Source organism: Mercenaria mercenaria, chromosome 5 (assembly GCF_021730395.1).
Source record: "Mercenaria mercenaria strain notata chromosome 5, MADL_Memer_1, whole genome shotgun sequence".
Lineage (NCBI taxonomy): Eukaryota > Metazoa > Mollusca > Bivalvia > Venerida > Veneridae > Mercenaria > Mercenaria mercenaria.
In genome coordinates this window covers 37,478,614-37,506,609 of record NC_069365.1, presented here as the reverse complement: position 1 = coordinate 37,506,609, position 27,996 = coordinate 37,478,614, and the positions used below count along the sequence as shown (strand labels likewise).

At 33.6% G+C, this 27,996-nt stretch overlaps 1 protein-coding gene across 3 annotated transcripts; it reads right to left on the bottom strand.

Annotated features, from left to right (window-relative positions):
- Positions 1-1,890: 1,890 nt before the first annotated feature.
- On the bottom strand, positions 1,891-22,437 carry LOC123556919 (arf-GAP with Rho-GAP domain, ANK repeat and PH domain-containing protein 2-like). 3 transcript variants are annotated; one of them, XM_053543228.1, is made up of 29 exons: positions 22,230-22,437; positions 20,903-21,840; positions 20,314-20,357; positions 17,444-17,522; positions 16,978-17,037; positions 15,596-15,646; positions 15,233-15,305; positions 14,864-14,919; positions 14,481-14,534; positions 13,968-14,051; positions 12,989-13,098; positions 12,730-12,814; positions 11,953-12,013; positions 10,630-10,683; positions 10,203-10,291; positions 9,672-9,851; positions 9,248-9,316; positions 8,353-8,386; positions 8,137-8,177; positions 7,810-7,837; positions 7,042-7,079; positions 6,418-6,484; positions 6,014-6,075; positions 5,560-5,624; positions 5,138-5,234; positions 4,455-4,589; positions 4,087-4,162; positions 3,498-3,564; positions 1,891-3,236 (listed from the first exon to the last, which is right to left on the bottom strand). In XM_053543228.1, exons 2-29 carry the CDS (start codon positions 21,824-21,826, stop codon positions 3,146-3,148), a joined length of 2,874 nt encoding a protein of 957 aa, XP_053399203.1. In that variant the 5' UTR covers positions 21,827-21,840; positions 22,230-22,437; the 3' UTR covers positions 1,891-3,145. The 3 variants fall into 3 exon arrangements, with proteins under 3 accessions (XP_053399203.1, XP_053399202.1, XP_053399204.1); XM_053543227.1 differs by having other exon boundaries at positions 20,903-22,437; XM_053543229.1 differs by lacking the exon at positions 22,230-22,437 and having other exon boundaries at positions 17,444-17,517; positions 20,314-21,042.
- Positions 22,438-27,996: the final 5,559 nt, after the last annotated feature.

Genomic DNA, 27,996 nt, shown 5'->3' with positions numbered 1-27,996 from the left:
GTGTGGAGAGAACCTTACTTATGGGTGGGCTACATCCATGTAAAAATATATAAAATCAATATGAATTACGTGTAAATGAAGGGAGATAACAAATATTTTATATTAAAACAGTTGAACAAGCGATGAGAACGATTAATCAGTCTTAATTCGTCAATGTCTGAATTACTTCCGGTGTAAACGAAAGTAGAATTAATGCAGATCGCTGCTTAGGGTATGATAAATTCATAAGATTTTGCGTGGATTTGTTAATTATTTGATGATCGAATATTCGCTCTGAAGGTTGACCGAATATTCGAATACCAAAATTGCTATTCGTTGCCATCCCTAAAAAATGATAAATCTATTAGTGGCAAAGAACGCAACCAAGCAAATTTAATAGCTAACTCTGTTCATTGGAGTCATTACATGTAATGAAATGTGAACTAATCTTCATACGCCCCTAGCACCGGATTAAGAGAAATGCTGTTAGAATGAACCTGAATGGATTCCATTATCCCAAATGACAAAAAAATATTTTAAAAAATCTGTATAAAGATCCATTGGAAGCATAGAATGCAACCAAAAACGAATAATAGCAGACATGGTTTGACTGAGTCTATTCATAAGAGGTAATAAAATGTACAACACCTCTTACGCCCCCTAGCACCGGTTTAAGCGGAACTCTATTTCACATCTATTGAATGGACCCCATGATCCGAAAGGACCAGAAAATATAACAACACTTAATCCAAGTACGGGGAGACATTTTACAGCCGCCACACGGCACTTAAAGATTGCTGCTGTGATAGTTTTTTTGTTCTAGTAATTCTATAAAAAGATCCTTTGGAAGCATTGAATGCAACCAAAAGCAAATAATAACAGACTCGATTCAAATGAGTCTGTTCATGAGAGGTAATAAAATGTGCAACACCTCTCACGCCCCCTAGCACCGGCTTAAGCGGAACTCTATTACACATCTATTGAATGAACTCCATGATCCAAAAGTGCCAGAAGATATAGAAGGAGATCATTTAGACGCAAAGAACGCAACCAAGTTATAGTAAATAAGGTTTCCTTATAACAATTATGTTGTTATTCTACTAAAAACCAACAGTTATTATAATACTTCATTTCTTGCAATTGTTCACTTGACTTTTCAAGTCATAAAATTGAAATTGGTCCACGAGCTAGAATATTTGTGATATAGGGTCATTCTACGAAATATATGCTACTATTGATATATATTACAGCAAATAACTGCATGAATCAGATGTGGACGAATGATTTTAGACAATGTTTTTTATCAAATCGTCGCGAACATAGGCCGCGCGCGAGGATCAAACCCACGACCCCGAGATCCGCATATCGGGCAGCACAATAATTATTGCCAAACTAAAGAAATCACCTCTGTCCACACAACACGCGTAGTTTTTAACATTTTGTATCCATGTTCGGACTATAATGCTAAGTACAGATCCAACCGGTCAAGTACGAAACACAACAATGAAATGCTGTTCAGAGAAGTGTTTGATATTCGTTACAATTAGATTGTTTGACCTTCCTCTCTTAAGTGAAACAACTGCGTCAACTGGGTGTCCTATTTTACAAAAGGTTTCAAATAATTAGGTTCGAAACGGGTTACAGTGCCGAGGCATAGCAATTTGATTTTTGTGCATTTTAGATACTTTAAGGTAGTTTGTTAATTTTGTGGTCTTTTTATTACAATCGGGTTCATTTAATTGACAGCAGGATCACCTGTCATTTTTGGATATTGAAAATATGTTTTTTGCGCTTGATTTAACTATTTAATCGAAGTGTGGGCTGAAATAATTGGTATTAGAATTAGGATTTGGAAGGCTTCCTTACATGACAACACGAGCAGGAAACACGCAGAAGTAATAAACATCTACGCACATAAATAATATTTATTTGTTTCATTATCACAGTCACAGCTACACATTGTAGGTCAATATTTGAAATCAGTTTAATAATAACTGCATGTTTCTTTTATTCTTTGGAGTCACATTTTGCGTACAACTGAAATTCACGAAAATTTGTCTCCCACGTAATAAATTCTTTGGGCAATTTTAAAAGAGGGTCACACAATTGTTACAACAGGAGTACCATACATGCACTTGTATAATACCCTTTTACTTTAAATTCATAGTTTAACAGTCAGCAGTTTTACGAATCAATTCTTTGTAAAGGCTGTTGCTAGTATGCAATTGAAAAGAGTATCATGTTGACCCTGGATCACTCACCTGAGTAATATGAGCCTCTTTTCATCCCAGTGGCATAATTTGAACAATTTTGTAGATGACTACAAGGCAATGCTACATACCAAATATCAAAGGCCTAGGTCTAGTGGTTTCAGGCAAGAAGATTTAAAATTTTTGTTTCCATATAAGTCTATGTAAAAGTTGGGACCCCAGGGACGGGGATTCTTTTCACCCTTGGGGCATAATTTGAATTATCTTTTTAGAAGACCATTAGATGATGTCACATGTCAAATATCGAGGCTCACGCTCTGTGATTTTGGACAAGAAGGTTTTTAAAGTCTATGTAAACCAAGTGACCCCCAGGACGGGGCCATAATTGATCTTAGGGGTATAATTTGAACAAACTTGGTAGAGGACTATAAGATAATGCTACATACCAAATAAAAGCCCTATGGCCTGTGGTTTCGGACAAAAAGATCTTAAAAGTTTTTCCTTTCGGTTGCCATGGCAACAAGAGTTCTGCATAGATTTCAATTCTTTGGGCAATTTTAAAAGAGGGTCACCCAAGGATGGATCATTTCGGTGAATTTTGGTGTGAATCTGCCCTGTGGTTTTGTAAAAGAAGATATTTTTAGAACTTAATGCCACACGACGCACGACGGTCAACGAGCAGTCACATAAGCTCACCTTGAGCTTTTAGTGAGCTTAACACAAAACCTTTAAGCTGAGCAACAAATATAACTTGTACACTTCATAACTAACAAACAAAATATGAAAATTTTCCACTTTACTTTCAGTAATTTTAAAGACCACTCTTCCAACAATTTCGTCGTCAACGTAACTAAACTATTTTAGATAAATCCCCGGAGTTGTATACATTTGTGTTTCAGAAAATAAGGCACGTATTAAGTAAGTCCAAATTCATTGTATCTCTATAAATATATATGTCAAGATTGCCCACGAATTGCAGCCTCCAGTAAAGAAAACAACTTTCTTGTGTCTTTAAGTGTCATCCCTTGTAAATATGCTACAACGTGTCTGCAACAGAGATATACGCTTGCATGTTAGTTAACATTATACCCTTTTGTAGTCAGAAGACGCAGATTTAGTAAACTTTTAAACACCATTCACGTGTGCGTTAAATATTGTTGTTATTTAACATTTAGAGTAAATGTCAAAATATAGTATATTTATATAGTCTATCGTATCGTTTACTAATTTAAAATAAGAAAGATTAAATACATACAATTTTGTTAGTAGGTAGTTTCTGTTTATATTACCATAAGGACAATTCCTTACCCTTCAGATGATATCAGCTCAATACTTTGATTGCTGTCAAGCTGCTTTATAACATCTTCTACCTTTTCTACAATATGTTTTCAAAGAAGGGTCTTTGGTAAAAGATCATAAACATAATAACATGTGCCAAAACAGGAAAATTCGAAAATTTTGATTACAATTACAGAGTCTGTATTAAAGAAGATAATAGGTAAGTAGAAATGTTAAGTAAATGAGGTTTTCACAACTTTTACCGTATACTAGTAACTGATAAAATACATAATTGAAATACTATCCGATTATTAATGAAAAGACTCTTAATGATGTAAATTCAAAAAGTGCATGTAGCCCAGTGTGATCTACGTGTTTGCTTATTTCAACTAAGTACATAAAAACTATCTAATAAGTGGGCAAAAGAGTAGTAAGCCATTTAAATTTGCATCTTCGTCCGCGTAGTTAAGATGGAAAATTTAATGGTTCTACCTAGAGGCTCGCCCATTACTGTAAAATGTCCGGATGGGCACTATCAAAAGGTAGAAAAGTTGCTATAATTATGACACAAGTTGTGGAACAAACAACAACAAAAGAATTAAAATAATACTAGTTATACCTGAATGTTTGCCTAAATTGAACTGAAGACATTTCATGTGACCGGAAATCTGTATCGTATGAACATCGAGATCATCCTGTCGAATTGTGTTAAAATCAATATAATGAAATACGTTATGACCTGTGTCAATTATATCTAATCTTATGCCATTTTCAGCAAGACATAAACACAAAATATTTATATATTCAAGAGACAAGTAAGTAAATAAATTTCATCTACGTAGGTAATTCATTGACACAATAATTTTGACTAACATTCTTTCGCAGAAATAGCATATATTAGGGAATTTCTAAGTAAATGATGCTAAGAATATATAATTAAATTATGACTGCAGTCAAGGCAAAGTCAAAAAGTACAAGTATACAAACTCTCTGTCTGATATGTAATGCATTCTCTTGGAGGACTAGCCACACTTTTGCCCAAAATGTCAGCTGCTTCTTGAAGTAGAAATAACCAGCCGCTAGGATGTGATCAAGTCCTTCAAAATCAAATGGGCTAATGACCTGAATCATGATAGAACATGCAATTCATTGAGTATGAGCAAAGCTTTCTGGCTCATGTTAACAGAATAAATTATTCAGCCATTCTTAAAATGTATGTTCAGTTGATTTATAAGCTTAAATATTTAGATTGAAGGATTTTGCTTCACACTATTCAGTTATTCAGTAATCATGTAACGTTTCACTCTTCAAAATGTCACAAACGTGAAATGTAAGTATGTATATTAAGTTTTTATCACAGAAGTGAGCAAAGGGCGAAAAAGTGTCAGTTGTCATAACAACAACGTTTTGTTTATGATTGCACAATCGTCATCAATGTCAACAATATCTAAATGTATATCTTCAAACCTACGTTGTAATCATTTAGCTTTGAAGGTTTTTCAACTTAAAGATTTTTTGTTAACCGTAGAAGCACAGATACAACTGTTCGAGTTTCTGTACTTGTAAGATGGTTACCATTTTTCTATGACATGTTCAAAATAATTGTGTCAAAACGGAATCGTTGTCATTTAAACGATTCTATAATGACATTTCAAGGCGTGCAGTCTTACCTGAATCACAACATTCAACCATTTCCCGAGTGACATTTCATCTTTGGCCGCAAAACGATATGTGCGACTCTTAGTTTGTATGTCGAAGCTATATTGTCTACAACAGATAATACTATTATAACAATAATCTATATGAATACCAAAATATGTAACGAAATATCTGTCAACTTCAACTCAGTTACATACATACAATGACTTGAATTCATATATGACATTTATTTGATATCATATCTTGATAACTAAAACTGATATATATACTTATGTATTGAAAAAGTCCATCCAAATGATTTGCCGAAAGTGAGAATTATAAATTAAAAAGAGCGTATAATTCAGAGTCAGAAATCGTTATTTCGTTATAGAATCTTATTTTCAAATTTCGTTATTTTCCTAAAAAGCAGGTGATGTAAAATTTTTACACGTACCTTTGTCCGGTAACTATTGAAATACTTGCAATATCTGCTAAATCCACGAATCCCTTTTCTGATCCCTATACAATACATTAATCTAATGTTATGTGGTAACCAATTAAATGTGCAATGCGAATGAGGAGAGGATATCATATCAAAAGTACATGAAAATATACCAAAATCCGACAAAAACATTAGACGAAATATCAAAATACAGAACATTTTTGAATTGTACCGAATGTAATTTTGTTGGAACGGTGTGCAAAAAGTACAATTGATCATTTTTATTAAGCTTTGTTTCCCGATGGGTGTTTTAGCTATAAAAACTGTTTTTAATTAACGTTATCTATGATCCATATTGCAAAATATAAAAGAAAATGTATTGATATGATATGCGTTATTTTGAACTTATAATACAGCATGCACTTGTTATATCTAATCAATATTTTTGTTGTGTTTCTGTTATTACCTGCTTATCACTGAAATATGTTATCCTCCCGTAATGCAAAACACACCATCGCTTCAAAAATCCTGAAAAGAAAAAGACATGGACTAGTTATTACTTTATTCGCCAAGGATATCTAGGGCTTCTAAAGCCTTTTTTACAAAAGATACATGCACATAATATACATTAAACGACTTTTATCCCTTATCTGAATTAAAGTGCTTATAGAAATAGTACTATTCAAACTTTATTACACTGCATCGTACGAAAACAAGATATATACTTATAAGGCCCATAACCAAAACAATATATTACATATAAAATATACACTAGGCATACCTTGATATTGTATTGAAACACTTAACATTTATATTAGACATGATCTTTTTTATGAAGGATATACGTTATAGCCTGAAAATAACAATTACCCTTGAGGTTAGGTCCTGTCTTGTCTAAATAGCCTTCATGATAGATTGATGTTTTCTTACCAGTTCCCTTAAATGCATGAAAATTTAACAAAAGGTTAATTCAAATAGTGATGCGTCTAAAATTCAACATTCAATCTGGGCTTTTAGATTTGTGATAGTATATTTTTGCTCAAACGTTTACATCAATGCTCATATTCCTAGGTAGATAGGAAGAGAGTTCCTAAAAAAAGCTTTTAGCTTCCTACTCAATCCTCTATGTTAGTATATTTGTAAAACTGTAACAATTGTTATTATATCAATTATAAATACTGTTTAAACCAATGCCCCTGTTACACCTTGAGCTACACCTTCAAATATTGCCTATAAATCCATCTGAATGTTAGTGTTTTCATGTCTATTATACCTATCACTGAAGAACATGAGCATTTGCTCATAATTATGAACAAAATTTTGAGTATGTCTTCACAGGGCAATTTTTAAAACCGACAACGTCAGATATCTTTTCTTTCTGTGTTGAATAATTTAACTGTATTCCTCATTCAATTAAAAATGCTACATTATTTATTATTTTTTTAATGAAATATTGAATATCTTTTATTGTCAGTCAGCTATAATGATTCATACCTGTTCTGTGGAGTTGTTCGACTGTATTACGGTCACATCTAAAAACGGAATTGTGTACGTTGTCAGTTAATATTCAATTTCTCTTAAGTGCTTAAAGTGTTTGACAGACGAACCGAGTACATATAAATCATTACAGCAATGCTCAGTTATGTATAAACACGAAGACTAGGATCTAGAAGAAAAAACTATCTCCGCCAATAGATATTTGATTTTAATATAAAACTCTACATCAGTGGATTATGGATGGATAATGTCTTGAAAGTAACTGTATTTAATAAAGCATCGTTTAAGAGAGACCTTCAACGTCGCAGTCTTCTTTATCTAGAATCATGCAAGCTGGCTTATCATTCATAAGAAATGAAATTATTGTCGAATTTATACCGCTTTTATCTTCCGAAATCTCGTGCACATTGTATTTGGTATAGCTTTGATAGTAATGACGTATTTTTATTAAAAGCAGACAATGTACGCCCTGATCTTTGGTCATCTTCAAGCAATGATCTACCTTGCTAGAATTGTTGTGCCCACGTCACGTAGTAACTGTAGCATATGTTAGGACAGTCAGTCAGCTTGATTTTTATTGCAGAAGAATTAAGTTATTAGTATATGCGAATTTTAATGTAAGCCTTCTGCTCTTAAACCGAACTGCCATGATAGTTCATTTCTTATTTAGTGCGTTTTACATCGACGTGTCACGGTTTCCACATGCATTTTGTATATTAGTCGTCGCAGGGATGATAACCCTATTCCGGCATGTATTGTACCTACCTGTGTTCTTATTCTGTTCAAGAAACTCCTGAAGAAAATAAATTTGATAGTTAAAGCTATAACAAAGTTGAAATCTTATTTGAAGGTTTAAAAAAGCCACACTATAAATGAATATTACTTTTCTTTGCATGCATCCCTAGAAATGCACTTTTAATAGTGTAATCTTATCTGTTTGATAGCTGAATGAAATGAGATAAAATTGATAAAAAACACGAATGAAAGTGACACATTTTCGCAGAAATGACACATGAATAGTAAATGAATACTGAATACTGAAATGAAATTCTAAATATCTTAGTCATCATAATATTTTTTGTTACTTCTCACCTTCAATACGTCATTGCAAGTTTCGTTGGCAACTTCAAGAACTGAAATAAAGAAAGAAAACATAATATGATAACATTCTGTGTTAATTTTACTTATATTGGCGGTAAATTATAAGAAATTGTACAATAAGAATCCTGAAGATGTTATTTATAAATTATTGATTGATGACGTCTATAAAAAGCATTTTTCACTGTGAAGAAATTGTACATTACTTACCAGTTGTTCCTTGTTCTGGACATTTGAAATTAATCTGCAATAGAACAATTTAGATAATATGGTTTATCTAAATAATAAATACGCTTCAACTCCAAACCGTTCATAGACCTATTTTCTTTGCTTCCTTAGTCAGTGTAATATTCAACAGACTATCAGTTAGACAAAAATATTTAATAATAGCTTTTAACGATTATTTTTGAAAGATTTAAAGTATCTGTAAATTAAAAACATTACAATGTTACTGTATACTTTAGTTTATTTATTTATTTATTCATTTAGTTATTTTTATTTTGTTGGATTAACGTCTCTCCGACACAATTATAGGTCAGATATGGTGACTTTCCAGCTTTTAATAGTGGAGGAAGACCCCAGTTGCACCTCCGTGCATTATTTCATCACAAGCAGGCACCTGGATAGAACCACCGACCTTCCGTAAGCCAGCTGGACGGCTTCCTTACATGAAAAGTGAGTCTCGAACTCACATCGATGAGGGGCAAGTGATTTGATGTCAGCGACCTTAACCATTCGGCCATGGAAGCTCCTATCTGATTTAGTATCTCTAAAATCAACGCCCCCGGGTAAAACACTTGATGTGTTCGATTGTTTTATGTCGCTGATTTTAGTCATGCCGATTCCCTTTGTCATATGGGACTTACATGTACAAACTTTAGCAGTGAAGGAAGGTACTATTACACACCAAAATATCCGGCAACACGGATAAAACTATGTACCCTTAACCGGTTTGATAGCTTGTTTGTATAAATTAATTCTACATTGAACGGCAGCAGTGAGGAACAAGGGATTCCAAATCAGTAGCCATATACACCATGCTAATGAGGCAAAGATATGTGCTTCAAATAAATGCATAAATGTATTAAAAATAAAAATTACTTACATCTGCTCCAGAAAACAATGCAACCATTGCTGGTATGATATTCCCTGCCTTCACTGCTGAATATAATGCCTGAAATATATATGTTTATTTCTATTTAGCTGTATTAAAAATGATAAAGCAAAGCATGTAATCATCTGTAACATGTTCTGTTTTTTATCTCCAAAATGTTTTCATTTATTCCATCAAAAATTTCATTTACAATAATAATAATAATGATGACTGAAGAGTATCACTTTGTGCGCATCTTATTTTTGAAAAGTTCTTCCTACGATATATTAGTTAGAAAAGTATAGGATATTACTTCATTGTTAGTATAAGGTTTTTGCAAATACGGTATCATGCGATGCATTCCTCGAGTTCAAGGCTGCTTTATTAGTCACCATCTACAAGCAGTGTAAATATATTAGACAAATCAAATTCGCACCATATTGAGTTCCTCCTTGGTATTTGATCGCAGTAGATCTGCATATTTCTTTTTCATGTATTTTTCTTCAATATGTTTCTGTCTAATGATATCAGGTGTCTGTCCATCAATCACCCTGACTTCCTCGGAATTCTTGCACCAAAACTGATTGCCGTTCTTGTTTCCAATGGCTTCTAGTAACTTCCAAATACAAAAATTAATACTCAGTGATAGAGTATATGATTCTGTTGTAACGAGTCAAGTCATATTTAGTACAAAACACTCGGAAGATAGGATATGATAATATAATGAACAGTCACTGTGAAAAATTGTGATTTATATTATTTACAAATACAAAGTAATATGTCCATTATAAAAAAAAAAAAAAGAACCACATGCGCCCGCTGTTGTTTCGAGTACATTCACCAAGATGCACATGGCACTTTTTGTAATATGATAACATTACATCTGTGTTAAATGCTATTTGGAAACACAGTTAATGCTAATAGTTTCATGTATGATTTTGTTAAAGAGTGTTTGAAATTATCATACTTGTAATATATTTTCATTTTCTTTAGACAGATTGTCCATTCGGAGAGATCTCACTTTTGATCTGTTAACGCCAAGGCTTCTATGTGAGCCTGTAAAAGAGAAATCAAGTAAAACATGAATTTTAGTTTAGCATAGAATTATGTTACATCGTATAAATATTATGAGAATCGAATTCAAAGAGTAAAGCTACTGAAAATAATACTATATAGAATAGTTTGCGCTGCCAATGTACATTTATGCAAACAAGGTAAAGTATAACCATGCCATTGTTCATATACGAAGCTGATGTACTATAAACTAGATCCTACGACAATTGTCATGTATAGAAATGAAATACGGCCAATTGAAACTAACATTTGTTGGCAATTTAGTGTTGTAGGTCATTGATCAACTATGATAATGCATAGAAAATGTACATATAGTTTACCTGCACATTTTGTACACACGACAATCCCTAGATTAATAGAAGCCCATTCCGCATCTGAAAATGTTAAAATAAGGTAAGTATTCCATCGTTTATTCAGGCTTAAATTTATTTGCCTTTTAAAAACGTTTTCGATTTTAAATGGAATGATTTAACAGATTAAAGATTTATACAAGGAAGGAAGTGTAAATGTATTTTTCGTTATTTTTAGTCCGACAACATACACTTCTGGTGACTGGACAATTTTAAGTAAATTTTAAATCAGACGTATGGAATTATTTGAATGAAAGCAATAAAGTTTATATTTCTATATATGGAACTGTAGCTTTTCCCATAATGATCTGACAATGTCATTTTGATCTTGGCTTTTCCACTACGAAATATTTCCAATCCTGGTTAAATTTTGTTCAGTGCCAAAAGCACTATAGAATATAATAAGAAAATGTTAACAAATGTAGCATTTATGCACTTTTTAAATGCTTAGTCTTGTATTTTTATCGATTATTTTGCAGACTGAAGTTGATCAAGGTCTGTAAATAAACAAATTTTCAGGACAATGCATGAAAGAATTTCAAAGGTAACTGTTCTCAATAAGATGATAATCTATTTCGTGGTGTAACCACGGTAACGTATCAAGGGAGTCAGTAATTACAATGGTTACAAATCTAAATTTGTTTCTAATTTTTATATTCAGTTGAATATTCACATCTTATGTATACAAGATCTGTACTTCTGGGGCCGTATTCACGTATTCATAAAGCATCTTAAGTATAAGTATAAGAAATTGATTATTTACTTAAGTATTACTTAGGTAAGAAATTTATTTTACTAGTATATTTGTTATTCATAAAACAACTTAATAAGTAATTCTTGGCTTTTATTGTGGACGAAAACATTAAAAAAACAAAACATTAATTTCAGACAGATACAACATGCACAATTATGTTTAAAGTGCTTTTATCTGAAAAACAACATTTTAATCGTACTCACGACGCCATTTTGTTTTCTGACTTAAGTCATTTCTTACGTATCTTAAGTTTAAACTGTTTTATGAATAGGACTTATAATAATAAGTTTTTTACTTAGATTTAAGCTGAAATCACCACAAACTTAAGTAAAATCTTCAACTTAAGTCAAAACTTATACTTAGATGCTTTATGAATACGGCCCCTGATATTTCAATGTTTAAGCTAAAGACTGTAATGACTAACAGATTCTCAGATATACAAATTCATTCGGGCTAATAGTTAAGTCTGGAGTTAAAATAATGATTCTCACTTTTAACTAAAAACGCAGTTTTATATAATATACTGAATAATTTCTTACCTGGTGAGTTGCAATCGGCACACATCCTATTATCTTCCTTTTCTCTAACCTTTTTCAGAACCTGAATATGGAACCATATGATGATTAGACAGTGGAAGTGTATCTTTCGTTGTGATTACTGTGTTACCGCTAATTTGTGATAAAATCTTTTCAAACTTTAATAATCTTTTCCAGGGAAAATCAGTACTGTTGTTATATGAACCGTGCCGATCTAGACAAAGTGGTGATTTTTTTTTCAAGGTGGCTTGTTGTGTCATGTACACATTCGACAATACATATTTTATCGAATTGTCCGTAACAACCTTTTGTATAAATTTGTTATAGATATTCTATAACTGCAAGTCTAACTAATGAACTTACACGCTTAATTATAGAAAACCCCGAGCTGTGTAAAATCCATGTTGAACTTTGGAAATAGATTTTAGCGTTGCGTGCTTTGTTTGCAAATAAAACATGGTTTTGAGTTCAATTGCCTAGTAATCTTACCACGAAAGTCGAATGCCTGAATAATTAATTACGAAGCAACTGAACGAACTTTGCCAACACAGCACACAAAACTAAAATCTTTTCTCCATTCTGACACGTTCGAATTACACCAGGAAGGGATATAAATCTGGAATTCCTTTTAGGCGAAAAATGGACGCATTATTTTCCTTGGCGCTAAGCAACGCGGAATAGCCATAAGTAAGTCATTTTGCGAAACGTGTTTTAAATAAAAGAAAATCTTAAAAGTGTTAAAAAAACATTTATTTGATAATATTCAATTTTGTTACATACCTTATCATCCCCTAGCGCTCTTAATATCGCAGTTTCAATATATGTCTTCCACTGTATAGCATCGTTCTCTAGATCAAATTGCAATCTATAATATCGATAAACATTGTTTTCAAGCTTACATTGTTCTTCCAGCATGTTGTAAAATATCTCGATCATTATATAAAAATGATCAAAGCATGAAAACACTACACTAGTATCTTTCTGTAACAACTGGATGTGTGTGTATACATTTAAGACCAGTGTAAAAGGCTGCACTTACACAAATGTTTGGTCTGGTGGACTGCGCAACTGCAATGCTGTTTTCCTGATTTCCTTGACAGAGATACGTTCCATTGACAGTTCATGTATCGGACAGTCCACTGAAAAATCCTAAAATGAAGTTGAAAAATTAAGCAGTTTGCTAAGTCGTATTTCAAGGACATGAATAATATCTAATATATCATAATTTATATCTTTTAATATATAATAAGTTATCTCTTTGAAAATCGACAATGAAAACAATAACTTCTAATACGAACTCAATATTACTCTTCGTTGGCAATTGTATAATCAAGGAAACCGTTCATAAAATTAGTGTATATATTTCACCCGTTTATAATGTAATAAACGTAAAATATCCCAATGAACCCCTGTGTTAAAAATGTATCCTACCGAACTCCTGTTAAACAGTTATTTCTGACATCAAAATATTCCTTAAAGTTTGTTATAATTTTACGGCATGTGAATTGGTTTTCATATTGTCACCCTTATTAATCAAGTGTCAAAACTGTTTGTCCATCCACGGACAGTTAATTGTTCCCAATCAATCAGATCAGTTTTTCTGGAATGGTATTCAATTTACCAAACATGGCACGCTTTACGAAATACTGTATAATAAGTGTTTATAAAACACCTTAAAACCAGATTGGAATACTACAAACATGTAGATGTCTACTTTTAATAGTATACTGTTTTAGTCCTATTAGTACACAACACCTTGTAGAGTACAGTTTATCAAACAGACAGGACCCGCTTTGACCCCTCATCGTCTAGTAAAGCGTAAATTGTATCACGCGAAGAAGCGATCTAACAGACTGCGCACGGTGAATGCAGTTCAATCCCAAAGTGATTCTTAATCGGCAACTTGGAATTTCTTCTCCATTTACACAATCTGACGTTAGCTTTCAGTGTAATCTAGATAGCAACAAGATAACTTTCTATTTGTGCATTAGAAACAAGTCCGACATGTATTAACAAACCTCTAGGTTGTGGTAGTATCGCAGTATTTCCCCTTTTAGCGCAACATAGTATTTCGTCTTGCAAGTATCAAATTTCACAAATCCCTGAAAAAGACAGCATACAACATTATACGAATTATCCTGCGACAAAGTCATGTTTGCGGTATTGTAACTGTTAAGTTTGGCAAGGTCATGGCTTCAGAAATGGATCTTATGAAATCAGCAATTACACCAATGCAACTAAATATTTGCAGATGGCAGGTGACACGCTAAGGGTTGCATATTTACAAAATATTTCTAAACATTTAGCCTATATTGCTTTATTAAACACGTGGACTTCTGCAGCAATCAATTTGCGGAGGAAAAACTGTAGTTATATGACCCTCTCCTAGTAGTAGAATATTTTATCAAAACACTTTCGAAATATTAATGAACGACTTTTCTTTGTTTATGAAATACTATGCCTAACAATCTTACCTTATCGATTCTATGAAGGAACATTATGGGCACAAATGAACAAACGTACAAACTTACTGAAATATCTGGAGAGTTCATTTCGCCGCCATAAGGTATATCAGTAATGCCACACTAAAAAGCCAAAATAAACGTAGTAACAAATATTGCGAGGGGCATCAGTCGTACTGAAAAAACGCTTCACTCTTACAAAATATCCATTATTTTAATAAGATATAGTCATGACTCAAACATTACCACTCTTTTATATGCTTTTCAATAATTCAAGAGGCCGATAGCGATGGGTCGTTAGGATGGGGCTGCAACGTATTTAGGTGATCTATGGTGGTCGTGGTGTTATATTATATTTCGCAAACAAACACTATTTTAAGAAAGTTTGTAAAGCTCAGATATATCGCTGACGTAGAATAGTCTCCGATAATTTCACTAAACGTAGTTCTTACCTTTTGGTATTCAATAATGGCCGCCATTAACGAACTTTGCCATTGTTGACAATTCCCTGTAAATAGAAGTTATAGATCATTCCACATGACACGGCGTATAAAACTTATTTTGTATTAATGTTAAGAATGTTGACACTGATGATTGGTCGTCCATAGCAAACTAGTGTTCTAATCTACTAGCTCCGTCCATTATCATTCAGATGATAAAATATCATGTACAGTTCTGAGCATGTCCATTCATACTCATTGCTGACTGAGTAAGACTAGTGAACACAAATTCTGACACATTGCTTTTTAAAGAAATACTCAGAAAAATGTCAAAAAGTACTTAATTTAAATTTTTAATCGTGTAATGTCGAGTCAACGTACCAATATTGTCGGTCCCAAACAAAAATGTTCGCTGTTTGCATTCCAGTGTAAATTGATGCTGTCTGCCAGAAGCCTGTAAAGCATATCCAATTAACAGAAAGCATTGAGCCAAAATACGTTTGTCCTACAATACTTGTAAGTTAATATGATATCGGAGATAACTGGCATTTCCAAAAAATGTGTGTAAAGAAGATCTAGATAATTTTATGTATTGTACATCTTAACCACTTTTACGACTATAAAAATGCATTCACAATTTTAAAATTTAAGTAAACCTACCTCAAACATACTTTATCAATGAATATTACGTTTAAGACAGTGTGCAATATCATTTAAGCATTTACTAGCAAAGAACAGTAATACCGAAAATAGATCCGTCACAGGTGCAGATGATCTTAATTTTGGTCCCGTATCCTGAAATAAAATAGGGTAGAAAAAGAGGCACGCTTTTTGTACATACTTGTAACTTGAATGTTAGTTATATTATATCGTATGATTATATCAAGTTTACGACTAGTACCTTAAATGTCAAATATGTTCTATCGCATATTATCGATTTATTGACTAGTACATTAAATATCAGGTATGTTTTATAGCATGATATTACGCTATAGCATGGTAAATGTACCAGTTTGGTAATTACTACCTCAAACATCAGGTATGTCCAGTTTGGTAATTACTACCGTAAACATCAGGTATGTTCTATCGCATGATACCAAGGTAGTAATTAATACCTTAAATATCAGGTATGTTCTATCGCATGATACTAAGGTAGTAACTAGTACCTTAAATATCAGGAATGTTTTTTCGCATGATACCAAGGTAGTAACTAGTACCTTAAATATCAGGTATGTTCTATCGCATGATACTAAGGTAATAACTAGTACCTTAAATATCAGGAATGTTTTTTCGCATGATACCAAGGTAGTAACTAGTACCTTAAATATCAGGTATGTTCTATCGCATTATACCAAGGTAGTAACTAGTACCTTAAATATCAGTTATGTGCTATTGCATAAAACAAACTTACTCACTAGTACCTTAAATATCAGGTAAGTTCTATCGCATGATACCAATTTAATAACAAGTATTTTAAATACCAGTTAAGTTCTATTGCATGATACTAGGTTAATAACTAGTACCACAAGTATCAGGTATGTTCTATCGCATGGTAGACATACGAATTTAATAACTAGTACCTTATATAGTAGGAATGTTCTATTGTATGATACCAACTTATTAACTAGAACTTAAATATCAGATATGTTCTACCGCATGATACATGTACCGATTTAGTAACTAGTGCCTTAAATATCGGGTATTTCTTATTGTTTGATACCCAGATACTGTACAATTAATATCAGGTACATGCGTATGTACTTAGACCGCATGATTCCATGTATGTAACTAGTATCTTAAATATCAGTTATGTTTTATCGTATGATAAGCACGGACATGCCGTACCTTAAATTTCAGATATGTTGTATCAAATGATGTTCCAACAATATAATTTGCTATATGACATATCAGTGTTAAAAGGTTTTAATGGAAAAAGGAAAGACGTTTCGTAAGATGATATATTCAGCAATTCAGATAACAGTTTTGTTTCTACAAGAGAAAAAATATTTCCAAATATACAGAACTAGTAAAACAAACTAAAACTGAAGAACAAGAAATCTGCCAGATGAATTTCATCTAATATAATGGTCAATATCCATCATTATGATTTTATCTTCTAAACTTACATTTGCTGGAGAAACAGATCTCATTAAAGCCACCGGTATTATCCGAAGAGACACGCTGCTCTGTACAAAATGAAATAATAACGATATTTATGGACATTTGTTTTAGACAGGAACATATTCGTTTAATTTCAAATAGGAAAAGAAAAATGAAATAACTGAAACAGCCCGTTGAAACTGATTTTGTTCTAACGCGTTTGCTTTACGAAAATCTAGTGAACTTAATCTTATATAAAACTGACAAAAATAATCAAACACAGGAAATGTGCAATTCAATTTACATTAATATAAATAATTTCTAAACGAAAGTGGTTTATTTGTGCAATGATATTATAATATTTAGAATAAGCTAAGTGCAAGAAGCATTGAACATTCTTTGACGAATCACGCTAAATCAACATATTTTGTTAATGCAAACAACATATTAAAAAGACACTTTATGAACCAGAAAATCTTGCATGATTTTTACCTTTTCATCTCGGTAATATTTCAAAGCTTTGGCATCAAAAGTAAACCATCTTTTCTTCCAGCCTTGATTCCTATCTACACTACGAATATAGATTTGCAAAGGCATATATAAAGCATAATAACAATGCAAATAGAAAACTTACATCAACACAATTGACATAATATTTAGACTACATTATTCCATACTCATGACTGAAATGAGATATTTATGAAACATATGAATCATAACCGGTTTAAAGTACAATTCAAAGCTATCAGAGGCGTAATTGTATGCTATGATTTATTTATTAAACTACTTATCCGATTGTTTATAAACATTCAATTATCATAGTTTGTAGATAAAAATATAATACCATACAATGACCTGTAATTTGGTACCATACCTACGACAATAAACAGTGCTTTCCGGTTTCAACCAAATTTGTTATGTGAGAAACATATTACAATCAAATGAATATATACACCACATAGAATAATTATTTCTGCAGGCGTATAACCTGTTTATCATGTTTAAATCATTAATGAAATCTAAAAGAAGATCCTATGGAAGTATAGAATGCAATCAACAAAATATAAGCGGACTCGGTGTTTTTGTGTCTGTTCGCGAGAGCCCGAGTTGTAATTAAATCTGCAACACCACTCATGTCCCAATCTACCAGATAATTATACAATAAGCGAACTTATACATTGTACTATAATAGTACAACAGTATCTACTCCATGATGCAATAAGACCATACAATATATCAACTCTGAGTCAAAGTACGTAGAGACTTTTTGCATCCGCCACCAGGCATTCAATTGCTGCTGTGATTGTTAAGGAGGTAGGTTACCCTGTAACAAGGGTAAATTCAAATTAGTTGAACCGCAGCATTTTTTTTGTATTTCGTGTAATATGCAGTTTTAACTGCTACAATCTCAATTTCGTTTGTCTCTGTCTCTTCAAGTTCAGTTTTTATCCAGGTTTGAAGAACATAACCCTCCAAAGGTATTTCATATTGAAAGAAGAAGGAAAATACGGATATTTAACACTTTTCAGTTTGTTTTAGTTTCATTGATATCCGTAAAAGTCTGTATAATTGATAATTTTACTAGCATGCATGTTAGCTTTCTAATATAAGCTTAAAATATATATGTCGCGGGGCTCGTGTTTCCATGGTAACGCATTTTCTCTCATTTTTAAACAACTTTGTATAAAAATACGGGTTTTCGACGGCTTCAGTGTCATTCTGTTAATGACCAACATGGAATATTTGGGTAATATTATCAGCACAATACCAAGCACTTTACATGGTACCCTATTTTCCTCGAAGTTTAAAGTAACCATGGCAACAGAGATGTTTAAAATAGCTTATATCTGGCTTTTTGTAGTAATTTCTTTTAAAAAATATTGAATAAGATTATCTTTCTAGTTAATGTAGCTTTAAAACATATTATTTCTAACGTAAGTTATATTTTCGTGTTATTTGCATTTATTCAAACAAATTTCACAGCTTAGAATACTTACAGCAGCACCCCTTGTCTGGCATTTTTTATGGAAAAATCGTTCAGCATGCTGTTATTATTCTCATGGATATTTTTGAAATGAAAATAAATTGCCGAAGCTGTGTTTCTTAAATAGACCAGTGTCAACGCTATTGAATTTCACATTTAGGTATATAGGACACGGGCTTCGTTTCCATGGTAACATCAATTTAATTCAAGAAACCACAATTTTCTACTGAAATTTGAACAATTTTAGATCTTAATTTAAGTATATAAGTAACAAATTATCAACGGAAACTGAAAAATGGGTTTTACAAATCAAACTGCTAGATTTTTTATTTGAAAATGTCCGTAACAAGCAACCTTTCACCCAACTATATTCCAAATAATATTGGTTACCATCGTCCATTTTTTTACATTCCTCATAGTATTTCAATATAACTACACAAAAGAAGCAAAATATTGATTATTATTCAGAGCAATAGACTCATAAATATATTTCAGCAAATAATGGTTATTTGGAAATAGTTGAAATAAAATAAATGCACAGAATTACGTACTTTTTTGCGCGGTAACTGATACGTAACGTCATGACGTCAATGACGTCATTTTAAAGCAACATCGTTTTGAAGCGTTTCTGCGGCAATTTATTCATTATTTCTGCATTATTAAGCCATAAAGCATCAGATCGGAGACAGGTTCATGATTTGTTTTCAGAAGAATGAATATACAAACACATTAAGTTTGTCGTAAACGTCGTCGTAAATCGTCACGTTAGCTTTCGGTTGGACATGCGCACATACAAATATGAAGGTAACCTACCTCCTTAATACAATTTATAAGAAGATACCTTGGAGGCACAGAACGCAACCACGTAAAAATATAGCAGATTCGGTTTGATTATGTTCTTCAGAGGCAATGATGTATGAAACACTACACACACCACCTAGCACAGGCTTAAATGGAAAACTGTCATATTAAATTTGAGTGTATTCCATGACTTTTATTGGACATGAAATTAAAGCAATAGTCCAAGTGCGGGAATTCTTTTTACAGTCGCCGCACGGAACTTACAGTCTGTCGTTGTTATAATTAATAAAATATGTGAGAAAGTCCTTTGCTGTAAAGAATGCAATTAAGCAAGTGATAGCAGACTCGGTTTGATTTAGTCTGTTCAGGAGAAGTGAAGCGTACAATACCATTCGCGCTCCCATAGCAATGACTTAAACAGAATCTTTTATTCTTTTATTCTTTTATTTCTTACTTGAAATAATCTTAAGATGAAAATGAATCAGCAATGAAACTGTTTTCATCTAGAAAATTTACATCAAAACCGAGTCATTAAATTGATAAATGAAAATAAGATAATGCGTCTCTAGACACTTACCCGCCCTGTTTTTGAAGGTATCCCACTTTGTGTACGTCTTTTTTCTACAACACCAACATGTCATTATATAAACAATATTCGAAAAAATCGATATAGCAAAAGTGTTTATGCTTAGAAAAGCGACACGTGCTTGCAATGAAATGAATACATTATGCATTCCTTTGCTATTTTAATGCCTTATCTAAAGTATTATCTAAAGTTTTATTTGTACAGGCAGAAAACCTGAAAATTAACTTTTACTTTCTGAATATAATATTCTAAACAAAACTCTGTGTTAAATGTTAGGGATTTGTTAGTACGTGAGTTTGTAACATACAAACTTGCTTCTTGTAACAGATGATAATTGCATTTAATACATATTTTTTCTTCTCATTATATGCAGCGACGGAACTAATCTTAAGTCGATTAAAACTATTTTTGTACCAATAACATTTTTTTAGACCAGGATTATCAGCCTAAATGTTGATTTGTTGACAAATTGCTGATAATGTTTCACACACGAAAATTCTTCTATAATGTAACTTTAAAACGTTTTGTGACAAGAAACAAGTTTCTGTTGATCCATGAAAATGTTATTTTTAAAGCTTACATCTGGTAAAGTGATAGTGCGTATAGGCATTTCGGGGTCAGACTTTGTGATGCAAATATAATCTTCCTCAGTTACATGTGAACTAATAACTGCCATGTTTTGATAAAGCCTATTTGGGTTTGATGCAACATAAATATATTCTCCTGTGTTTGATCCATGCAATGCAGCAGTTACATTGTCATTTGTTTCTATTCTAGAATGAATATTTGACTTTCCTATTTCGCTGTTATTGCACAGTGTTGTACATGTATCGACATTGCCATTGTTAGTTCTTCTAAGTATCAACGAAATGTTCTCTTTTCCGTCACTGTCAAACAAATCAGTTGCAGTGTTTTCATGCATAGGGGGTATGGATCCGTCAGATATATTGCATCGGAAATCAGTCTCGGTATCTTTATTGTCTATTTTGTATTCCGCAGTTTTTCTTAAATCGTTAAGAGCATTGCCTTTCTTCTCAGTATATGTTGCAGATTCATTTTCTTGAGTCTCATTTTCAAAACACACAGGCTCTACTTCATTGCTTCTAAATTCACTGAATTTCTCACGAATAGGGTCCAGTTGGTTTATATCATCTAATGCTGTTCCTACTATTTCAGTGACAGCTTCTTTTTTCTCCTCATGCAAAATGTCTGATTCCATTTTGTTCGTACAAGTGTGTTCTACTGTTTCGTTTCCAGTGACACATAACAGATCTAAACAATGTAACAGCTCGCTGCCATGCAATACCCTGTCTGTTTCAACATTAACGGCATTAGGGGATACAGTTTGAAATTGACCGTGATGATCAAGAACAATATCTTGCACGTTATCGTCAAACCGTTTTGTTTCTTTTGTTTTATTGTCATTGCATTGTCCAATAATATTTGTTTGTCTTTCGTTGTCAAACAGAATTCCGTGGCCTTGCTCGGCTCTCACTTCGTGCATTATTCCATGCGGATCTTGTAATAGCAGAAAGTGTTGAATTGAAACTATGTTAATTATGCATTCTTTAACATTACATCCTAGAGCTAATTATAGTAACTCTTCATGTGTTTCTAAGTAAGATACAGTGGATAACTCGAAACAGTAAATTAAATGCAGATGCGTTTCATAAGAATGGCATGTTGGTTGTTATACATGTTTTTTTTTCATTTCACTTACATGAGAAAACCTAATAAAAGTGTTTACTCAGAAATATAATAAATAGTTGCGAATATAAGATAAAATTTCCATATTTGTAAATAGAATATTCATCTATATGATATTTAACATGGCTGTTTTCTTCCAATTATCTTTATTTCAAAACTGCTTTAAAGTAACAGACATTCATTAATATATTTGAACCTACTTTAGTGGTCACCTGTATCAAGCAGTTACTTTTCTTAAGAAGCTAGTCAGCTAACTTTCCAACTTAATGTTTTATATTAATATCAACTCGTCTTAAGCAGCCACTTGCATGAGACAGCCAGATTGAGTTGCTCCCTAGACTGCCTGTTCAAAAGAGGTTTGACTGCACAGTTTTGTACAACCCCAACGAAAATTCCTCCAAATCACAGAACATAAAAAGGTCAAGGTCATAGCGGCCAGAACATGGAAATCCATTACCAATCAGTAATTTGAGAACCATTTGACCTAGAACCTTCAAACTTTATAGGGTGATAGGGTTTACAGGATAGATGACCCCTATCGATTTTTCGGGTTACTAGATTAAAAGTCAAGGTCACTGGGGCCTGAACAATGAACATGGAAAACCATTTCTGATCAATAACTTGAGAACCACTTAACCAAGAATGTTGAAACGTCATAGGATGATTGGACATACAGAGTAGATGGCCCCTGTTGATTTTGGGGTCACACTATTAAAGGTCAAGGTCATAGCGGCCAGAACATGGAAATCCATTTCCGGTCAGTAACTTGAGAACCATTTGACCTAGAACCTTCAAATACATAGAGTGATAGGACTTACAGAGTAGATGACCCTTATTGTTTTTGGGGTCACTCCATCAAAGGTCAAGGTCACAGGGGCCATCCATCTGTCACACTTCATTTTTGATCAATAACTGGGGAACCATTTGACCTAGAACCTTCAAACTTCATAAGGTGATAGGGTTTACAGAGTAGATGACCCCTATTTTTGTGGGGTTACTAGATCCAAGGTCAAGGTCACAGGGACCTGAACATGGAAAACCATTTCTGATCAATAACTTGAGAACTACTTGACCCAGAACGTTGAAACTTCATGGGATGATTGGAAATGTAGAGTAGATGACCCCTATTGATTTTTGGGTCACTTGATCAAAGGTCAAGGTAACAGGACCAGAACATGGAAAACGGTTCCTATTGCAGCCAACCATCATTGTCCTTTGACTTTCGCTCCTGTACCCTATTGACTACTTGCCTATTATGACTATGCATTGGGGGAGACATGAGCTTTTCTACAAAAGCATCTTCTAGTTGGTTAAGGTTTTGTATGTAAGCTGGTATCTCAGTCCCCAATAATGGGAATGGTTTGAAACTTCTCACACTTGTTCACTGTCATGACCTGACATACAGTGCACAGGTTCCATAACTCCACTTTGCAGTTTTACAAAACTATGCCCCTTTTTCAAATAAGCAGTTTTTGGTTCAGGTTTTTGTATGTAAGCTGGTACCTTTGTACCCACTTATGGGAATGGATTGAAACTTAACACACTTGTCCACTGTCATGAGCTGATATGCACTGTACAGGTTCCATAACCCTGTTTTGCATTTTTACAAAATTATGCTCCTTTTTTGACTTCTGTATTCATTCAATTGACAAGGCTGTTGAACATGTCTCCTCCATCATAATGCCAACAGTAAGACATAGGTTTCGTTACTCCTACTTTTATTCCCATTTTCGCACTAGACGTATTATGTCACGGCCCACTTGGGGAGGCATATTGTTTTTGCCCTGTCCATCCGTCTGTCATACTTTATATCCGATTAATTACTGGAGAACCATTTGACCTAGAACCTTCAAGCTTCATAAGGTGATAGGCCTTACAGAGTAGGTGACCCCTATTGTTTCTGGGGTCACTCGAGCAGAGGTCAAGGTCACAGGGGCCAGAACATGGAAAACCCCTTCTGACCAATAACTTGAGAACCATTTGACCCAGAACGTTAGAACTTCATAGGTTGATAGGACTTACAGTATTTGGGCCTTTTGTTTTTGGGCTATTGTTTTTGGGCTCACTCCATCAAAGGTCAAGGTCACAGGGGCAAGAACATGGAAAACTGTTTCAGAAGGGCCACAATATGGAAAACCGTTTAACTTGAGAACCACATGACCCAGAATATTGAAACTTCACAGGATGATTGGGCATGCCTAGTAGATGACCTCTAGGGGGCCATTCTTTCAGAGGTCAAGGTTACAGGGGCCAGAACATGGAAAACCATTTCCAATCCATAACTTGAGAACCACTTGAGTCACTCCATGAAAGGTCAAGGTCTTAGGGGCCATCCATCCATCACACTTCATTTTCGATCAATAACTGGAGAACCATTTGACCTAGAACCTTCAAACTTCATAGGGTGATAAGGTTTACAGAGTAGATGACCCCTATTTTTTGGGGGTTACTAGATCAAAGGTCAAGGTCACAGGGGCCTGAACATGGAAAACCATTTCTGATCAGTAACTTGAGAACCACTTGACCCAGAATGTTGAAACTTCATGGGATGATTGGACATGCCGAGCAAATGATTCCTATTTCATTTCAGCCACTAAGCCAACCATCAGTGTCTCTGACTTCCACTCCTGTCACCTATTGACTTCTTGCCTATTACTACTATGCTTTTGGGGAGACATGTGCTTTTCTACAAAAGCATCTTCTACATTGTGTAGTTTTCTTCATGATTAAGGGTTAGGAATGGTCTGTATCCGTCAGTCTGTAACAATTGTGTCTGCTCCATATAACTAAACCCCATGAAGGATTTTCATGAAACCTGGGTCAAATGATCACCTCATCAAGACGATGTGCAGAACGCATGAGTCAGCCATGTCGGCTCAAGGTCAAGGCCACAACTCAAGGTCAAAGGTTTGAGTCTTCCATTTTGTGTCCGCTCTGTATCTCCTAAACGATTTTCATGAAACTTGGGTCAAATGATCACCTCATCAAGACGATGTGCAGAATTCATAAGTCTATGTTGTCAACAGTATTAATGTTAACACCATAGATGTCATGATTTTGACCCTGGCTTTACAAAATATATTCAGAATGTCTCCCTCAGTAAAATCTAGGCAGTACTTCAAACAGTAGAAAAATTTTAGTTAACTTTTTAGAGGCAGCATTTTCTACCTGATGTTCATAAAACTTTATCAGAATATTTGTCTTTCTAAAATCTTAGCCAAGTTTAAAACTAAGATACCTGGGGTCAAAAACTAGGTCATTTGGTAAAATCATAGAAAAAACTTGTTAATACTGTAGAGGCCACATTTTCTATTTGATCATCTTAAGTTTCTGTCAGGATGTTTGCCACTATGAAATCTGGGTCACATTTGAAACTGGATAATCTTAAGATAAAGAATTAGGTCACTAGGCCAAATCACAGAAATTCCTTGCTAGCACTCAAGATGCCACATTTTCTGCCTGGTCCTCATGAGACTTGGTCAGAATGATTGTTTAAAATCCAAGATAAATTTGTAACTGGGTCACTAGGATGAAATACTAAGTCACCAAAAGAAATCATTGAAATCTTGCTTTACAAACTACCAGACATACATAAGATTTTGTCAGAATGTTTCTAGTGAAATGGAGATCTATGGGCAGCGGTAACAGCCAAAATTAGATTGGACAGGGTGGAGTTTTAGACTAGACGACGTTGAAATGCACTGCACTGACTGACTTGTTTATGAATGGATTGTATATTTACTAATTTTGGCGGTTACAGCCGCCCATAGAGATCAAATAAGATATTGATTATCTGGGGTAAGATATAAGATACAGGGCCGTCTGAACCCTCTTGTTGTAATCATTGATCACTTCCTTTTAATACAAAACCAGTTTTATGAAAGCATGCTTTAAACTGTTTCAGGAAGTACCATGTATTGTATATTGAAATATAATCCGATAGCAGTTGTTTGGTGTTAAATTGAAAGGCTTAGAGTGCAACAGCTGATACCTGCATTCTGCTTTGTCTGACTATATCATATCTTAATATGTATTGGAGTAACATGAGCTTTAAGATTTATATGTGCTGATTTGATCATACAGAATTTTTTTTATAGAAAGGTATTCCTGAAAACAGTAATGATTCCTTGTATCATTAAAATGATTGACTCTATATATATATATTAATATTTAGCTATTAAGCAGTATTCTCTTTGAAATTTTATGCACCTGTGAAGCATGAATTCTTAGTATGGTTGTTGCCTTTGAACCTTATACCAAGCTGTCAAGCATGAACTCTTAATAGTATGGTTGTTGCCTATCTAAATTATACGCAACTGTGAAGCATGAATTCTTAATATGGTTGTTGCCTATCTAAATTATACACAACTCACAGTGAAGCATGAATTCTTAATATGGTTGTTGCCTATCTAAATTATATGCAACTGTCAAGCATGAATTCTTAATATGGTTGTTGCCTACCAACACTATACCCAGCTGTCATGTTACGGTCACCATTATTCAAATTGTATATCGATAAGGTATTTAGATCAGGTATACATGTTTTAAAAGTATCAAGTTAAGAATGGAGTCTGCTTTACAATATTGATGAATGATTGTCTAGTTAACAGATGTTTCAGTATTGAACAATATGTAAACTAAAATTGTAGCCCTAAGTCTTTGAAATATGATGCAGCATAGAAGTGTGAGATGTAGCCCCAAAGTGATAAGCCAATATGCTTTAGATTCTGCTATTAGATTTAATTTTTTATTATTTTTTTTATGTTTTATAATTATATATTCATAATCAAGAGATAGCAGAAGTATTTGAAAATCTTCACCTGTTAACACGCATTACACCCTTACTTTTGTTTTACATTATCATTTTAGCTGATGTTGGACCCATCAGTATTTTAGTCTTCGTTTTCATCTCACCTAACAACTTGGAATGCACTGCCTGTAACACTCAAACGAGGTGTTGATGTTAATCCTTAGCCTGCTGGCGGCAGATGATTCTGCCTTTGCGACCAGTGCAGACCAAGATCAGCCTGCACATCCATGCAGTCTGATCATGGTCTGCACTGTTCGCTATTCAGTCAGTAAATTTTCAGTGAAAACCCCTTTGAATAATAAGTGGTACTGTCCAAATTGAAAGATGGACCAGTCCATTATAGAAATATAGCAGGGTAAGGGTTAATCAAAAGACAGATGGAAAGATGTTACATTATCATTTAAGTGTTTCCTTTGGGAGGAGGACTCAAGATAAGTTCAAATAAGTCTTAAATGACTTTTATCAGAACATGCTGAAGTATGCAACATGTTATCTGAAACATAAAGTAAGCCATCTTTAATTATTGAACTCTTGTGAAACGTCTTTGACTTTTAACCCTTACCTTGCTAAATTTCTATAATGAACTTGTCCATCTTTCAATTTGGACAATACCATTAACTGTTAAAAGGGGTGCTTTAACAAAAAGATACTGACTGAATGGCGAACAGTGCAGACCATGATCAGACTGCACAGATGTGCCGGCTGATCTTGGTCTGCACTGGTCGCAAAGGCAGAATCACTTGCTGCCAGTAGGCTAAAGGTTAGGCACAATTTCTCAATATTTTAAGTAGCATTGATGGTTGTATGCATCATAAACTCATATATTATTTAAATTTTCATGAGAAGCAGGCATGCGGAACAGAATATGAAAAATGTATAATATTGAAAATGGACAATAAAAGCACTGAAGCAGACAAAAAAAAGGGTTTAGTTAGCTGGAGTCAGGCATGAATGCTTCCGCATTTTATAAGCCATTGCACATACTGTTAATATGATGAACTATTGTAACATACATTTGTACACCCTTTACACGTATTAAACATTTTCATTTGCTATTTAAATGCAATTTTATGGTGAATAAACCAAACATATTCATGTAAATACAATGTATTGACCATTTTAGTTTGAACAATATGTTACAGGGTCTGTCGATCGCA

Bases quoted from the DNA above. Each gene is read 5' to 3' on its own strand.
- LOC123556919 (XM_053543227.1), bottom strand. From the start codon at position 21,826: ATGCACGAAGTGAGAGCCGAGCAAGGCCACGGAATTCTGTTTGACAAC. The intron at 10,684-11,952 runs GTAAGAAATTAT...TAACATTTTCAG, and splicing joins TGCCGATTGCAACTCACCAG to ATGCGGAATGGGCTTCTATT. The intron at 9,852-10,202 runs GTATGATAATTT...TGTATTTGGAAG, and splicing joins AAAATGAAAATATATTACAA to TTACTAGAAGCCATTGGAAA.